This window comes from Onychostoma macrolepis, chromosome 23 (genome assembly GCF_012432095.1).
Source record: "Onychostoma macrolepis isolate SWU-2019 chromosome 23, ASM1243209v1, whole genome shotgun sequence".
Classification (NCBI taxonomy): domain Eukaryota; kingdom Metazoa; phylum Chordata; class Actinopteri; order Cypriniformes; family Cyprinidae; genus Onychostoma; species Onychostoma macrolepis.
The window spans coordinates 3,139,854-3,158,375 of NC_081177.1; the positions used below are offsets into that span (position 1 = coordinate 3,139,854).

Here is an 18,522-nt window from a genome sequence, read left to right on the forward strand (position 1 = left end):
ACTATTAAGTAAATAATATATTTTTTTAAAAAGTTAAGCAAACTTGATAATTCACTTAACTTATTTTTAAATTATCATTTACTTAAAAAATGTAAGGCAACAGGTTTCCTCGATTTTAAGTTAAGTCAACTTATCACTTTTTACAGTGCAGTTTGATACATAACAAAAAGTGCTTTATAAATGTTTATAAATATTTATAAATAGCTAAAAGCAATACAATTTTGAATGAAAGTGTCTGCTAAATTAATAAATGTAATTCTAAATTAATTTCTAATAAATGTTACTAACAAAATAAACAGAATAACAGAACAGAACATACTTTACAAGAATATTATTATTCATTTTTGTACAATAACTAATACAATCTTAAGTCATGTGAAGGAGCATAAGACACACTGACACGGATTCAACTGATGAAAAGTGTTATGATTATGACTCTCAAATTAAACTAATCCTGTTCATGTCATCTGATTAAAATGTAAAATATTATTTTTAATATCCTAAGAAGATGAAGAGCCATACTTTCATTTAACTGTGTAATGATAATTATATGACAATGAGTAATGGCTCATGAGTCATTAAAGGAAGTTTGGAAATTAAAAACTATTAAATCAAACTTCCCTGAATTTGTAATTACACTTCATCTGAACGTCAGAAATGTCACGCAATTAAAGATTTGTGTTACTTGCTGACTCTCCCAACCTGCTTGATCTAGTAAAATTAATATCTGTTTGCTTTTCTAAAATGCACTGATGACCATCATAATAACACATCAAATGTGACCATTATTAGTTAATGGTCACATTAATGGTCACTGCGCTCAATAAACACTATCATTTATTAAGATCAACCATCAAACGCACTTCTAACGCTTTGTTTCAGTAATGGTTTGTATGGAACCAGTGAACAAAAATCTGTTCCAATAATATTTTGTTTACATGACGTTATGACAACATTATTTCTGAATGTTATTGGAACGTTCAAAACATCAAATTTTAAAATGTTTTAAAACCATTTTTTCTTGGTTATTCGGACTTTAAGGGAACATTCCATTTTGCAAAAATTATTGGAATGTTACTTTTGAATGTTCTAAAACAAGTAGTTTAAACAATGTTTAAAAAAATAATAGTCCACGAATGAATTACAGATCATGTAACATTTTAAGAACATTATTAAAGAGCAGAGAACTGAACAAATGTTTACTCATAACTTGGAGAGAATCTTGCGAGAATATTCGCAGTTAAAGCTGGGAATCCTGTTTCTGCCATGTTAAAAAATAATAATAATCTAATTGTGACTTAAATCACAATATTTTGACTTTATTTCTTGCAATTATAACTGTTTTCTCAGAATTGTCCTGATGGCAGGGTTTGTCTGTTGCACAATACTGTATATGTCAGTAAATTCTTCTATTCCAAAGTTGAGTAAAACCTCTTGCCTACACCAGAATTTCACAGATGAGGTGCGGTATTACTATTTCCTCCATCATCATCATATTCCTGCTGTCAAATGGTGTCATCATGCATGACAGCTGCTGAAATTCTGGAATAATGCCGTTACATAAGAACTGGATTACAGCAGCCCAGGTGAAAAACAAGTACACTTCCATAATGTGCTTAAAGTGCTCTATTTTCGTGCACTAATTTTGTACTTAATATACTAAAAGTGATTATTTAGTACTTCTTAAGGTCAACTTAAGATCATTTAAGTGTGTTATTTTGAGACACCATGAATATGAACTAAAATACACTTTTAACATACTATCTTTGCATTTAAAAAATGTATTTATCTACCAATTGTAGTACACTTGAGTGTACTAGTGTATGAAAGATGGGTTCAAGTGTACTACAAGTGGTAACTAAATACATTTTTTAAATACAAAGATAGTATGTTAAAAGTGCATTTTAGTTCATATTCACGGTGTCTCAAAATAGCACAGTTGAGTACACTTAGATGATCTTAAGTTGACCTTAAGAAGTACTAAAGGATCATTTTTAGTATATTAAGTACAAAATTAGTGCGCGAGAATAGAGCACTTTAAGCACATTATGGAAGTGTACTTGTTTTTCACCTGGGAGTGTAAGATATCAGACACACGCTCACGACACAATGGCTGTTTCAGACAGAAAAACTAAACTATGTTGCCTTGAAAGACAAGGTAACCCCAGAATGAGATCAATAAAAAATATATATATATTATCGACTCATGATTCTAAAATAAATAAATGTATACTAAATAAATAAATTAATTAATTAACAGAGATAGATAGATAGATAGATAGATAGATAGATAGATAGATAGATAGATAGATAGATAGATAGATAGATAGATAGATAGATAGATAGATAGATAGATAGATAGAATAAGCTTAATTTAACTTTTACTATTTTAACTATTTATCTTAACCAGTATTTGTGTTTTTGCTCCTTCACTCATGCTAACGTCAAACTGAAATTGCTTAAATTTTAAAATTAAAGTGGAAAAATCTGCCACAAGACAAATGCACTTTTGCATTTCGGATGAATTTATATATATATATATATATATATATATATATATATATATATATATATATATACATTTTTTTTTGTTTGTTTTGTTTTTTACACTTTTTGACTGGAAAACAAGAGGAAGCTACAGATGGAGCCCAAACATCCCTGTGTGTGAGTGTTAGAGACGACTAATGGAGCACACTGAAGGTTTCAGAGGAGAAGGTTCATGATTCAACCACAGCAGATAAGCTTCTGTCCAGCAGAAGGCAGCATTTACAAGCTATTCATTGCATTTGGTACACAGGATAAAGAGGGCTGCTTGTACTCTGGTTTTGCAGGTAATTTAGGAATTTAAACAAGTTAAAAATAAAAAATAACGTCGGTCTCGCAAATCCGCCATGTTTGAAGTTTTTTTAACACTTTTTATACGTGTTTGTAGTTCTAATAGAATCCTCGTCCACCGCGCAATGCATTAGGGGCAATATTTGCAGTTAGAGTGCGCATCAATCTAAACTTTTAACCAATTCTAACCTTAGTAGACCATCCGGGAATTTATGACTTACTCATTTCAACTTACTACGATTTGGGACATACTAATTCTAAACTAAAGTATTTAGGACGGATAGTTTGCGAATTGGGACGCAGCTTCAGCGAAAGTGAAACCTAACAGACAACAACAACTCACACAGGTAAGTGATGGAAATGAAAAGAGCTCGCTCAGTAATTTAATAGCATGAAGCAGTAGCCTATCACAATGTAAAATAAGTAAACGTATGTCATTTAAATAGCAGTAAATCAAAGAAACAGGAAGTGCTTGAACTGCAGACAGAACGAACAAAGTCCAGTGAAAATTAAACAAAAATGACACCTGGTGTTTACAGCGCGTGCATAATTATTAGACACGCTGACATTTTGATCATATTTAAAAAAGAATTCCCAAGCACATTTTACCAATTCCAAACCACATCAATCTTAATAACTATTATTCATTTTGTATTTAATCATTTATGAGTGATATATAAGAGAGAAAAACTCCTTATATTCAGGTGTGCAGAATTATTAGGCATGTTTTCTTTTGATAAATTGAACCAAAAAAAAAAAAAAAAGAGGTTTAACTCAGACTGAAATGTCAAAAATTATTAAATCCCCATGAGAAATATTAAAAACTAATGCAATACAGAAACAATACATCCTCTTTTTGAAGAATTGATCTTCCAGAATCGGGCAGTAAGTTTTAGGAGCTAATGTTTAGTAAATCCTGCAGACTTTTCAGGATAAAAGATGGAATAAAAATGAGCTCCTAAAACTTACTGCCAGATTCTGGAAGATAAATTCTTCAAAAAGTGGTACAAGAGCATGTGGTGCTGGTCCTTCAAAAGTCACTCTCAACTTATCTGTCCATAAAGCCTATAAAAAAAAATTAGTCAATGTATTTCACAACACTTTATTATGTTATTCTTATTAAGTGAGGGTCATTTTTTACCCAAGCCATTTCTCTGAGAACCTGACACCTTGTAATTCTGGAGAGTCCAGGTAGGTTGTCTAATTATTCACATTAATTCTTAAATCTTTTGCAGTTAACATGTGCCTTTTCTTCTCCACCTGTTGTTTTTTTTTTTTTTTTCTGACCCCGTTGTCCCAGTGAGCATTTTGCTGTCCAGTGGTCATGTCTTAACTTTGCAATTTCTGTACTGCATTAGTTTTGAATATTTCTCACGGGGATTTAATAATTTTTGATATCTCAGTCTGAGTTAAACCTCTTTTTTGGCTCATTTTATCAGTAAAAGAAAACATGCCTAATAACTCTGCCCACCTGAATATAAGGAGTTTTTCACTTCCAGCCTTCATGGACAATTACATATCACTCATAAATGATTAAAAACTAAAATAATAGTAGTTATTAAGATTGATGTGGTTTGGAATTCGTAAAATATGCTTGGAATTGCTCTATTCAGCAATGTAGATTATATTATTGCCTTGTCCATATACCCACACTTGCGGTCTTTGCACTTGACTACTTTTATGATGTATTTCCTGTATTTGGCCCATGTGAGGATGAAGAGCACAAGTGTCTCAGCAAAAAGTCCCACGATTTATTTCCAGAACATGATGCATGATGGGATACACTAAGCCTTGAATAGCGTTCCGGAGCGGTATTCAAGATAGTGTGGTTTAAACGTGCATTAAGGGCACTGTACTTTGGCATTTTTAAGACCTGTGACTAGAGGTCGACCGATAGTGGATTTTACCGATACCGGTTGGACTACACTGGCCGATACCGATTAATCAACCAATAGTTTTTCAAATGGATACTGAACGAAAACTAAAATAGAGCTTTACTATTTTTAAAAAGCAGTAACAGTACTGAAACATATTTTGTAAATGAATAGAAATTTTGTATTAATATTAATTATTATATTGATCATTAGTTATTTCATAGTTTACTAATGTTAAAAGAAGAAACTTTAAAATTAAAAAATTAAGCCTATTAGTAATAGTAAATGTTGAAACGAAATGAAGGAACAATACTTCTACAGCTTTCATTAATGTTACAAATGGACTCATATTGTTAAGTATTACCATTTAATTTCAACAGTCATGCTTAAAGATAGCTATCCTGAAATACCTACACAAGGCCATATTAAAATTACACGCACAAGTTATTGATATTGTATGTATACTCTCACATTTTATTTGCTTCTATTTTAGAACACTGCATGATTATCTAATCAAAATATTAAAAAATAAATAAATATGCAAGTGACCCACTGTGCAAAAGCGCATCGCTGCGTCTTGAAGTCCCAGGTGTCACACACAACAGACGCGTCACGTTCAATTCAAGCAGCGGTCTAAAACTGTTTAATCAATCACCAAACGGACATAAGTTTGCTTCAAGAATGAACTATGTTCAAAAAAAACGGAGTTTAAAAAAACAGAGTAAACGGAAAGAGAACGCGCGATCTATATTACAGCTCTCTATATGAAGCATACAAGACTGTATTAGAGCCACAGAAAGACAAACGTTTTGCTGAAAAATGCACAATACATAATTTATAACCTAGGGTGAAGTCATTATGTAAATTAACAATGATTTGGGACAAATATAATGTTATTTAATGGAAAACTATGCGAATGGCGCTCTGTTCCGCGGCAGAATTTTCTGTCGGCTGCATTTAAATGCGCGTTTGAAGTTTCCTGCTCTGTGCAACGCGCAGTGTCACATGCCAAAACAAACAACACATGCTGTCAGTGATTTCCGCCTCTAGAGGCCGCTCTCATACTGTATAATGACAGCAGACCCTTCTCAGCCACTCCAGCAACAGACACAACACGGAAAACTATCGGCATGGATTTTTGCTGATAACCGATAGTTCCGCAAATCAACTATCGGTGCCGATTAATCTGCAAAACCGATGAATCGGTCGACCTCTACCTGTGACAGTCTTGCGCACTTACTTCCTGTCGCACACACACGCTCTCAAGTGGCCAAGACCACAAGTGTGGGTATTTGGACAAGGCAATTGTCATTACTATCTTTTCAGGCATGGCATCCTCCAGTGATCCACTAAATGAGGAGCTCCAGTGCTCCATCTGTCTGGATGTGTTCACTGATCCAGTCACCACTCCATGTGGACACAGCTTCTGCAAAACCTGTCTGAACGAGCACTGGACAGATACACAGACCTTCTTCTGTCCATCCTGTAATGAAACATTCAGCAAAAGACCTGATCTCAAGGTTAATACAACACTCACAAATGTTGTGCAATACTTTAAGAAGCTCAATCCAGGAAGACCTGAGGTGTTCTGTGACATCTGTGATGAAAGAAAGCAGAAAGCTGTGAAGTCCTGCCTGACGTGTCAAAGCTCTTACTGTGAGACTCACCTGGAGCCTCATCACAGAGTCCAGCGTCTAAAGAAACACAAACTGATCAACGCTGTGGAAAATCTGGAGGATTATATATGCCAGAAACACCAGAGACCTCTGGATCTGTTCTGCAGAGATGATCAGACGAGTGTGTGTCTGTCCTGCACTGAAGGAGACCACAGGACTCACAACACTGTTCCTATAGAGGAGGAGAGTCAGGAGAAGAAGGCAAGAGATACAAACTAAACACTTTTAACACCCATGAAATGCAGTTTTCAAAATTATTAAAAAAGACTTGGATGAAAAGCGATTTGTTTTTTTCTCTGTCTGTAGAAACAGCTGGTTCAGACACAGACTCAGACACAGCAGATGATCCAGAACATAATGAAGAAAATTCAAGAGATCCAGCACTCAGTAGACATAAGAAAGGTGAATTCATAAAATTATTAAAATGAATAATCATAACATTTCAGTCTGCCCAATATCAGTGCTGAATAAAATGGGGGGAAAAAACTTGTTTCAAGTTACATGAGGTCAACGATGAGAGAATTTTCATTTCTTATGCAGCTTTCTCAAATTATTTCCATAATAATTTATATATGATTTAATTAACAATACCTAGTATTCTTAAAGTGTCTAAATATTACCTGACTGGGTTCTTTAGATTAGATTAGATATTTATTTATTTATTTATCCTCTGAGGGAGTAATTCATCAAATACAGATCGACTTTAAGCCTACCACTGACTGCATAGCCTACATTTTAAAAAGCCCTTTGCCCTTTTTTTCTGTCTTTTTTAACTTTGGGCAAAACTTGGCACAAGCACCAAGACCTTCCTTCAAGAAACGTTCTTTAAACTGAATGTGTCTCTTTTTGCAGACTCTTACCTCCATTGATTTGTTCCTTACTTCGTCTCAAACAGTCCACATTGCAAACTGGATGATTATTGGTCTGGGTTTCCTGTTGGTAGCGATATTGTTCATCTTTCCTAAACAATTTACTATGTCTACTGACCCACAAAGCTTCTCTGATGACAGCAGAATCACCCAGGTAAGGATTCCCAATCATCATTTCTATTTTTAGACCAGCCTAAAAATGTAACTTTTAATGCAACTTTGCCCAGTTGGCGGTGGGGAACACAGACAAAGAGAAATCAGTGTTGAGCTCTACACTAATCTGGCCTGCTCTGTTCAGAGCTGCTGAAGATGACGTATGTACTGCTGCTGAACGTGACAAGGCTCGATTGAGGTGTGCAAAATCTGCACAGAACCGATCACAGTGATCACTGCAAGCAGTGATGTATTGTAACGAAATAATAATATTTTGTTACCTTACTTAAGTAGTTTTGGGAGAATCTGTACTTTACTTTAGTTTTTATATTTCTGCCAACTTTCACTTTTACTCATAATTAAAATGTATACTTTTACTCCAATACATTTCCCCCAATTCATATTAATTATTAACTACAAAATAAAGTAGGTAGAACACAGACAGCAAGAAAGTTGGTTTAACGAATCAGTGGTCTGGCGCTTGCAAGTTAGACTCTAAAACTAAAAACAAGTGCTTGCACAGCTGCGGATTATTTCATTTTCCACTCAAGTCGAGGCTGGGATGTGTGATATACAATATATCTTCTGCGATAATGTGGTGAGTGTTGTGACAATGTGCGATCTGACATTATCAAGTATATCACAAAAATACAGACATAGTGCAAGCATACACTACATGATTTAATCTATTAAAATGCATTTAGAATAATCAAAATTCAAGGCATTCTAAATTATAGGAAGCAAAAATGCCAGTGATGGTGAAATGAAGCTTTGCGAAACACCGAGGCTTTCCCCTCAACTGTATTGTAAAAATGGTTCATTACTCGAAGCTTTTCAAAACGTTGCACACTAATGACATCTTGTGATCAAAGGTGGAAAAAGGTGCCTTTGCGTCCCAGACTGTTTCATATAATAAATCAATTTGTGCTACAAAAACTATATAAAGCAATAACAAATAGAAATGTCATTGCTTACACAAAGCATGAACGAATGAGTCTATAAATAAATTTATGAAAAAATAAGCATGGCTCACGTAGGCATATATGATCAAAATAAATGAAGATCATTGTGGAATGGTCAGCTTGTGAAGCAGGGATTAATACAAACTGAAAATGCACAAAACTACACATAAATATTTATTCGTATTATGATTTATTCTTATCACAGATGTGAATGACACTTTTGCGCTATTTAAAACGGAATATGAAGCAGTCACATGGTTGTGTGTGAAAACGAAGGTTCAGACATCACAGATCACGTGGTTATGGTAAAATGAATCAAGCTCCGGCACAGTGTTTCACTGTGAGATGTTTCCTTTTTTAATACAAGCTTTGAAGCCTCTGCACTAAACATCAAATCACAAAAAAAAAATGCCTCTGTATGTCTTTTATATTTATATAATTTAATATAATTAATCTATGTCACACAAAGATTGCCATTTTCCTTCAAATATCAGCATGATAACAAATGTAATATTCATTTTATCCAAATTTTAAAAAGTTAGAATTAAGTGAGTTACATTGTAGACAAAGTATTGCCTGTTTTTGCTTGATTTTGTCAACAAAAATAGTTCCAAACAAAGATCACAGCACCATTTTGTGTCTTTTAGCAACACAAAGGACAGTGTTTCTTTATTGAATGAATCAGCTTTTTGAAGGAATTGGCTGAATGAATGATTCAGTGACTCACTTTTTTACACATTCAAATGCTTTGTTCCTGAAAGAATCAGCTGTTTGAATGAATCGGTTGTATCTCACTCGCTCATTAACAGTCACCTTCTGCCACCTACTGGCGGTTTTAGTTTCCCATTTAAACTATTTTTTCATGTTTTAAAATCAGGTTTTTAATTTTTCTGGTTAACCGATGTAAAACTACCACACAGAGATCGTAGATCATGCTGTGCACACACGGAAACATTCAGGAACTTATAAAGTCATTTTCAATGCTGCCCTGTAGGGCTGGGCGATATATCTCATGCGATATGCATGCGCATCTCGTCAGTAAAGCTGGTTCCTTGATTAGCGGTAAATCTCCATCACCTGTTTTCAAATGGAGCGGCATTTAATACACGGAGCCGTAGTTCACTTACAAGCTAGGCGATATTGCGTTCATTATCGAAGGCGATTCATCTACGATAATGAATGCGATATCGCGTAGCTCGATCTACGGCTCCGTGTATTAAATGCCGCTCCATTTGAAAACAGGTGATGGACATTTACCACTAATCAAGGAAGCGGCTTTACTGACGAGATGCACATGCATATCGCATGAGATATATCGCCCAGCCCTACTGCCCTGTGACTTTTATTATTCAATACTGAATCGCTACATTATATTTATCAGCAACGAGGGGGGGGGAAAAAATCGCTCTTTTTGAAGTAACTATACTTAGGCAAGGCAAGTTTATTTATATAGCACATTTCATACACAGTGGTAATTCAAAGTGCTTTACATAAAAGGAAGTGAAATAGTCATTAAAAATAATAAGAAGAAATTCAAAATAATAATCACAACAATAAAAACAAAGTGATTTAAAAAGAATTTAAAACATTTAAGAATAGAAAATGATTATACACAGTGCAATCAGTTTGGATGTAGCACAGTGCTCATTCAACAAATGCACAGCTAAACAGATGAGTTTTGAGTCTGGATTTAAATGTGGCTAATGTTTTAGCCGCATTTAAACTTAGCTTAATTGTTTGTAGAGAGAGAGGCACAGATGCAGGTAATTCATAGACACAGCTTTAATTATCTCTCTCTCTCTGTCTCTCTCACTGGCCATATTTGAGAAAAAAAAAGTTGAGTAGCTTGCATCACTGGATATAGCTGTTGGTCATTTAACATTTCTATCTTAGTTGACAAATTTTAAATGATTTGCAACTTCCATCTTACCTCACTCTCTTTCAACATATCATCAGCATAACTGAAAGCTAGCACCATGTTTCCTGATAATATCTCCCAAGGGTAACATTTAAATGTCAGGGATCTGGAAGGAGGACCCAATAGCAGAATAAATGACAAATGTTTATTGACAAAACAGACTGATACAGGAGGGTAGTGAGGTGCACATGTAACAACATCAAGAACACAAACAATGAGACAGCTGGGGAAGACCACTGGAACAGTCTCGAACAGCAACTGGCAGATTACAATAGCAGCAAAAGGAGCAGCAAGACCAGGCAGATAGAGAGGACCAAACAAAGCACCATAGAGCAGAGCGCAGATACTTGTTGACTGCCGACTCCGAAGCAGACCAAATGCCAGGCATGGAGAACCAGTGACAGGACTCACAGGAACAGGTCAGGACAGGGCCTCTAACACAGAGACAAGACAAGGCTCCACAGGAACACAAATTACTCCAAAGCAGGCAGGGGGGTAAATAAAGCAAAAGAACTAATAAAAGGAGTGTAACAAAATAAATAAGAAGTTATTACTTATTTAACCAAGACAACTAACTTAAAAAATAGCAAACAAATACAAAACAAGATCAGGACAAGAACTGAAAAATTATTAAAATAAAAGCAAAAACAAACAAAAATGCTAAACAAGGAGCAAGACAAGAACATGGAACCACAAAGAACTAAACAAGACAAGAACACAAGACCAACCAGACAAGGCGACAGAAACATGTACTCAGCCACATCCACAGGCAGAGACAAAGACAGTGACAGAAGGGGTGAGAATGACAACGAACCAGCAAAGACAATAGGGAGGAAAGCACACGAGGAGCAGGTGAAAGCAATACACTAACAAGGACTCAACAAGGGCTAACAAGAAGGTGTGGTAAAGATGAAACAAGGAGGAGGGGCTAGAGAAGCACATGGCTGACAAAAACAAAGCCATGTGCTAACACAAGACAACACACAGGGCAAACAGTGTGTCAGGGCCAAACCCTGACAGTAAAGCGTGAAAAGCAACGGTCATAGTACTGAGCCTTGTGGTACTCCATACTGCATTTGTGATTGGTATGATACATCATCATTCACAGCTACAAATTGATGGCGGTCAGATAAGTAAGATTTGAACTAGGGGTGTGCCCTAAGCCGAATACCTTATTCGGAAAGGCATGGTTAATGGCTTCAAAAACAAATAAAGGATAATTAATAATTCTGCCCGAATATTTGGCTGAGGCTGGCACAGTTGTGTGTTTGCTGGATAACAGGTGAGCCAGGTTACACAAACCTCTAAAGTCACGCAATAATGAGTGTGTAAAGTGAATGAATGCAAACTTTATAAATGGGAGCACAAATCAAACATTCGCGTTGCTGTTGCCTCTCCGTGCATCTCTCAGAAAGCAAAGCAAAGCATGTTGTTTTACATAAACCTCTAAAATTACAACGCAGTAACAAGTGTGTGAAGTAAATAAGTGTATAAAATAGCAGTGTTGCAGTTGCATTTTTTCCAGTAATTTCCTGGAAATTATTTTGTTCAATTACCATATTTCTAAACTGCGTAGGAACCCTTACTGTTTTAATTAGAATATATTTAAATATGTATTTATCGGATCACAAAAGGTCCCCAAGCTGGGACTCGAACTCGCATGGGTACAAGGGTATCGGCTCCGACTGTTATAAGATATTTAAACAAATGTTATAATCATAAAAAAAAATAATGATTTTAGTTAAACACGGCATATTTGTTCAGTGCTAAAAAAAAAAAAAAAGTTTCGGTTCAAGCTCCGCCTACTTCCGAATACAGATATAGATCCAAATAATTTTGTGATTGTTACAGATACAAATACTGGCTTCGCTGCACACCCCTAATATGAACCATGCCAGTGCACTTCCACTAATGTCAACATAATTTTCTAGTCTATTGAAAAGAATATTGTGGTCAAAAGTGTTGAAAACCGCGCTAAGTTCCAGTAGCACTAATAGATAGATATAACCATGATCGGATGATAAGAACAGGTCACTTGTAACTCTGATGAGAACAGTCTCAGTACTAACGGTCTAACTATACGGTCTAAATAATGACTGGAAATCCTCATAGACACCATTTTTCTCTAAGAAGGAACGTAGTTGTGAGGATACTACCTATTCTAGTATCTTTGACAGAAAAGGGAGATTCAAGATTGGTCTATAATTAACTAATTCTTTAGGGTCAGTGTTTTTCTTTTTGTTTTGTTTTTTGTTTGTTTTTTAATGAGAGGCTTAGTAATCGCCAGTTTAGGTAAGGTTTTTGGGACATATCCTAATGACAATGATGAATTAATAATATTCAGTATTAAATACACTGTATTAAATAAATACCTGGAGTTGTGTTTGTTTTCTTCTTAAAGAGACAAAAAATAATCAGATATAGCAGTTTTTAAAGTCCCCCTGTAGTGAAAATCAAGTTTTCCATGAACCTGGAGGGCTGCTCTTTAAAGGGTTAGTTCACCAAAAATTAAAATTGTCATAATTTACTCTCCTCATGTTGTTCCAAATTCTGCTCATTTTTGAAATACAATTTTGGAATGTATTTTCAACCGTTTCAATATGCAAAATATATTTTAGATTAATTCACTGGATTTATTGCATTTAAAAAAAAAAAAAAACGTGTCATGGATTTATTGCATTTTGGGGAAAAAATAATCAGTTTTTATAATAAATCTTTGAAAATCAAAATCTGGATTTGAATTTTTTTTTTGTTATTATAACCTAAAGATGCTATGTGAAAGTTTGAAACAGAAAATAGTGGTTTTCATCTTGCCACTTTCATGGTAAAGAAAACACATTTTTACTCAAATTAATCAAAATGGATTTATAGCGTTTTGGAACTAAACTCTACATATATATATATATATATATATATATATATATATATAGGCGCATCTCAAAAAAATTGAATATCATGAAATAGGGTTTTTTTTTTTTCATATATTCTAGATTCATTACATGTAAAGTAAAACATTGCAAAAGTTTTATATTTTTATTTTATTTTGATGATTAGAGCTTACAGCTCATAAAAGTAAAAAATCCAGTATCTCAAAATATTAGAATATTTCTTAAGATCAATCAAAAAAAGAATTTGCAAAACAGAAAAGTTCAAGTTCTTTAAGTATGTTCATTTATGCACTCAATACTTGATCGGGGCTCCTTCAGCACAAATGACAGCATCAGTGAGGTGTGGCATGGAAGCGATCAGCCTGTGGCACTGCTGAGGCACTATTGAGCCTTTAGCTCGTCTGTATTGTTGGATCGACTGTTTCTCATCTTTTCTTGAAAATATCCCATAGATTCCATATGGGCTTCAGGTAAGGTGAGTTGGCTGACCAGTCGAGCACAGTAATATCATGGTCAGCAAACCACTTGGAAGTGGTTTTGGCACTGTGGGCAGGTGCTAAAGTCCTGCTGAAAAAAAAAACCCAGCATCTCCATAAAGCTTGTAAGCAGATGGAAGCATAAAGTGCTCCAAAATGATGTGCTCCTGGTAGACGGCTGCATTGACTTTGGACTTGATAAAACACAATGGACCAACATCAGCAGATGTCATCATCACTGATTTCGGAAACTTCACACTGAACTTCAAACAGCTTGGATTCTGTGCCTCTCCAGTCTTCCTCCAGACTCCAGACCTTGATTTCAAAATGAAATGCAAAATTTACTTTTATCTGAAAAGAGGACTTTGGACCACTGAGCAACAGTCCAGTTCTTTTTCTCCGTAGCCCAGGTAAGATGCTTCTGACGTTGTTTCTGTTTCAGAAGTGGCTTGGTAGCCCTTTTCCTGAAGACGTCTGAGCGTGGTGACTCTTGATGCACTGACTCCAGCTTCAGTTCTCTCCTTGTGAAGCTCTCCCAAGTGTTTGAATCGGCTTTGCTTGACAATATTCTCAAGCTTGCGGTCATCCCTGTTGTTTTTTCACCTTTTCCTACCCAATTTCTTCCTTCTGGTCAACTTTGCATTTAATATGCTTTGATACAGCACTCTGTGAACAGCCACCCCTTTCAGTAATGACCTTCTGTGACTTACCCTCTTTGTGGAGGGTGTCAATGATTGATGATGAGTGTCTTCTGGACCATTGGCAAGTCGGCAGTCTTCCCCATTATTGTGGTTTCAAAGAACAAGAGATACCCAGAATTTATACTGTAGGGATGGTCATTTGATGAAACTCAAATGTAAATATTCTAATATTTTAAGATACTGGACTTTTGACTTTCATGAGCTGTAAGCTCTAATCATCAAAACTAAAACAATTTTTTTTTGAAATGTATAAATATATATATATATATATATATATATATATATATTAGATGCCCCTATATATATATATATATATATATATATATATATATATATATAATGTATGTATATATATATATATATATATATATATATATATATATATATATATATATATATGTGTATGTATATTTGTGTGTGTGTGTGTGTGTGTGTGTGTGTGTGTGGGGAAAAGCATCCGGACCCCCAGAGTCTCCACATCGTCATAAAAATGGCCCCTTTGGACACCCCTGCCTTAAGGCTAACATATTCATACTAAAAGCCAAAAAACTTCAATTTTGATTTCATGGGGACTTTAAAGTGACAGCAGCCTAATACACTTACTGCCATCTGTCTCATTCATGTCAATCAAACAACAAAATTCAAAGAGAAAATCACTCACTGCTCTTGACTGAGTAACTTCAGTAGCTTTAATAAGAATCAGTGTTAAAAAATAGGAAAAATCAAACCAAAAATTAGGATCCTTCAAAAAGCATTATTTTTATTTATACAATTTTGTATATTTCATCTTGTTGTGTATTTGTCATATTATTTGTAATTTGTATGCATTAATCATGGATCATGATCCTGCCTGGGGGAAAAAATGCGATATGATATTTTTGCCATATTGCACATCTCTAGGCTGAAGATCTCATTAAAGACCTGCAGCAGGAATTCACTAAACTGAAAAAGAGAAAAGCTGAAACACAGCTCCACCTCTCACAGGTCTGTGAGCATGTCTCATCAGTGATAATGTTCAATATTACAGGACAAACACTGTTTACATTCCTAGTGAACTGCCTCTAAGAACAGAATGAAACACTAATAATGACTGATGAAACTTTGAATGAAACACTAATATATTGTCTTCTCTCCTGCTGTAGATGTACTCATCAAATGAAAAACTCCATCAAACTGGTATGTGTATGTCAAATACATACATACATATATATATATATATATATATATATATATATATATATATATATATATATATATATATATATACTGTATATATATATTAGTGCTGTCAATCGATTAAAAATGTATCGCATTAATCACAGTCATGGACTGTGATTAATCATGATTAATCGCAAATTTTAAAATACTAGGATTTACCTGGAAATGTGTTGAAAAAGAAATGCATGACAAACTAGTTTAAGGAAACAGAACCTTTCACACTTCCGCCAGATATGAGACATAATCCTTATTATTCTTTTATCATTATTCTTTTATTTTTATTCAGCCATTATCAGCCTTTATACTTGCAATAAAACGTTTACCAAGCCACATCGCTTCAATCCCAGTATACATTTACCCAACTATTATCAAAAGTATTTCTAAATAAATACAACAAAACATTTCTTGCGACCTTCCATGAAGTATTATGACAAAATGCATTATGAAGAACAATTGGACCTGTTCTGCAGCTGCATTAGAGCTAATATTAGCATCATGCTACATAAGACAATTTATGATATTAATAGTACACTTTTACTCAGAACTCAGTTCAAACCACCATCGAGTGTTTGTAATAACTTCCTTTTGCGATCACATGTGGAATTTGGTCATTTACTGTTGTTAAAATATGCTATTTATAGCCTTTTATATCGCTGCACAAATTAGCATATCAGATGTACACATTTAACTCAAGAAAATCACATACAAATATCCTATCGTAATCGTGTGTTTATTATCTAATATAATCTATAGTGGCTGTTGTCATGTTTATTTCTGCTGTGTAAAAGCCTTAACATGTGCTCTGCTGAAACTCACGTTGTTTGTGATGTTAACCGCCTCTCCGTTCTTAAGTTGCCAGGGATACATTCCAAGTATAATACACATTAGTAAAAGGATCTATTTTAATTTTTATTTGTCTATATACACTTTGGGCGGCCGTGGTACATTATAAAAGTAGCCCAAAAACCGCAACCCAAGACTCTGTAATTTTTCCCACGACTGTGTTTTCAAAATAGCCCACTTGTGCCGCTTCCCTGGCAACACTGGTTCGCTGTACCCTCATCACACAATGATAGATAACCTTCCGTGCTGCGGGAAGAAGTTAGGGTCAAACATTATCAAATGATTAATTTGCGTAAAAAAAATATTAACGCATTAAATTTTTTAGATTAATCACATGCGTTAACGTTGACACCCCTAATATATATATATATATATATATATATATATACACACATATACATATATATTGTCAGTAACAAAAGAAAATCTCTTTTTTTTTCCCCAATAAATAAATAAATAACATTTTAAGTATCTGTAATGTGCTGGCGATTAAAACAAAATTATAAAATCGGTAACAGTTCTACCCAAACTTAAACTCAAGCCACATTTCTGCTTTTAAACCCTCTGGTGTGATTGTATCATAGACCTCCTCCACTGTATGTGCATTTATATTAAACACATTCTACTTTATAAACTGATTGACTCACTGTTAACCTGAAGAATAATTCATCCCCTTTTATCGTCATCTGTGTTCACAGGGTTGAAGTGGGCTCAGATGTTTGCAGGTACAGTGTGACTGACACTTACAATACTTTGTTAATCTATATTGTATATGAAAATGTTTGTTGTGAATTTGAAAATGTCTAATCTCTCATCTAGTGGATGTGAGACTGGATCCTGATACAGCCGATCGATATCTCATCCTGTCTGATGATGGAAAACAAGTCAGGGATGGAGACATTGAGCAGGCCGTCAAAGAAAACCCAAGGAGATTTAATGTCTTGTCTTCGGTTCTGGCAAAGCAGGGATTCAGTTCAGGTAGATTTTACTATGAGGTGCAGGTGAAGGGAAAGACTGAGTGGAGTTTAGGAGTGGCCAGAGAATCCATTTACAGGAAGGGGATCATCAGACCGACTCCAGTGAATGGATTCTGGATTCTGATTCTGAGGAATCCGAATCAGTATATAGCTGGTGAAAATCCACCAATCTCTTTCTCTCTGGAAGTGAAACCTGAGAAGGTGGGAGTGTTTGTGGATTATGAGGAGGGTCTGGTCTCTTTTTATGATGTGGGCTCCAGCTCTTATATCTACTCTTTCACTGGTCAGACTTTCACTGAGAAACTCTATCCATATTTTAACCCAGGCCTTAACGATATAGGTAAAAACAAAAACCCACTGATCATCACACCTGTTAACAAATAACTTGCCCTAAAATATGAGACATGAAATCTGGAAAGATTAGCTAGGCACAGAATGTGTTTTTCTTTTTTTTAAATTATTAAAATATGTAAATAAACAAAAAAGAATACACACTAAGATCCATATTATAAGTTGTCACAGCTACAAACTGGACCATGAAAACCCTAAATGTGATTTTCATTTCCACAAATGGAAGCTCATTTCTATAAATGCTGACATTTTTTGACCTGGGGGGTATTCCAGAAAGCAGGATATGTGATACGCCCGGGTATGTTAAAGGGTAAGCAAGTGGATAAACTCAGCTTTCGGTTCCAAAAACGGAGGAAACTTTCAGTGTATGTACGTAGCCATAGCAACTTATTCTCTGAACCTAACCTGCTCCGGAAAAGGTTATGTTTCAGGGTTAGTTCACTTCAGCGTTATCAGCACGTACATGACCTACTGACCAGAGTCCAGTGGGCGTGACATTACGCACAAAATAATATATTATTATAATATAGTTATGTAATATATATATATATATATATATATGTATATATACAGGGGTTAAATTGGGATTTGTTATGTGGGGGGATATATGGTGTCGGGCTTTTAAGGGGTGTGTGTGTATACATGTGTTAGGATGCCATCTGTTCTGAACACTAAAATGTTGATCAAAATCATTCTAAATGCTGGCAGTGTGCAAAGCTACATCTGATGACAATAAAACCTTTCTTTAGGCCTGTGCCGTCTCCTTTGTGTCAGTATCAAA

At 34.9% G+C, this 18,522-nt stretch overlaps 1 protein-coding gene across 2 annotated transcripts; it reads left to right on the plus strand.

Moving 5' to 3' along the window:
- The first annotated feature begins 2,905 nt into the window (after nt 1–2,905).
- LOC131532033 (E3 ubiquitin-protein ligase TRIM39-like) lies at nt 2,906–18,485 on the plus strand. 2 transcript variants are annotated; one of them, XM_058763330.1, is made up of 8 exons: nt 2,906–3,182; nt 6,036–6,586; nt 6,692–6,787; nt 7,238–7,408; nt 15,253–15,336; nt 15,495–15,528; nt 17,112–17,138; nt 17,233–18,485. In XM_058763330.1, exons 2-8 carry the CDS (start codon nt 6,038–6,040, stop codon nt 17,772–17,774), a joined length of 1,503 nt encoding a protein of 500 aa, XP_058619313.1. In that variant the 5' UTR covers nt 2,906–3,182; nt 6,036–6,037; the 3' UTR covers nt 17,775–18,485. The 2 variants fall into 2 exon arrangements, with proteins under 2 accessions (XP_058619313.1, XP_058619314.1); XM_058763331.1 differs by lacking the exon at nt 2,906–3,182 and having other exon boundaries at nt 5,101–6,586.
- Nucleotides 18,486–18,522: the final 37 nt, after the last annotated feature.

Excerpts from the sequence above, each read along its gene's own strand:
- LOC131532033 (XM_058763330.1), top strand. The coding sequence starts at position 6,038 with ATGGCATCCTCCAGTGATCCACTAAATGAGGAGCTCCAGTGCTCCATC. Across the intron at positions 15,529-17,111 it reads TGAAAAACTCCATCAAACTG|GGTTGAAGTGGGCTCAGATG; the intron begins GTATGTGTATGT and ends CTGTGTTCACAG. Across the intron at positions 17,139-17,232 it reads GTGGGCTCAGATGTTTGCAG|TGGATGTGAGACTGGATCCT; the intron begins GTACAGTGTGAC and ends TCTCTCATCTAG.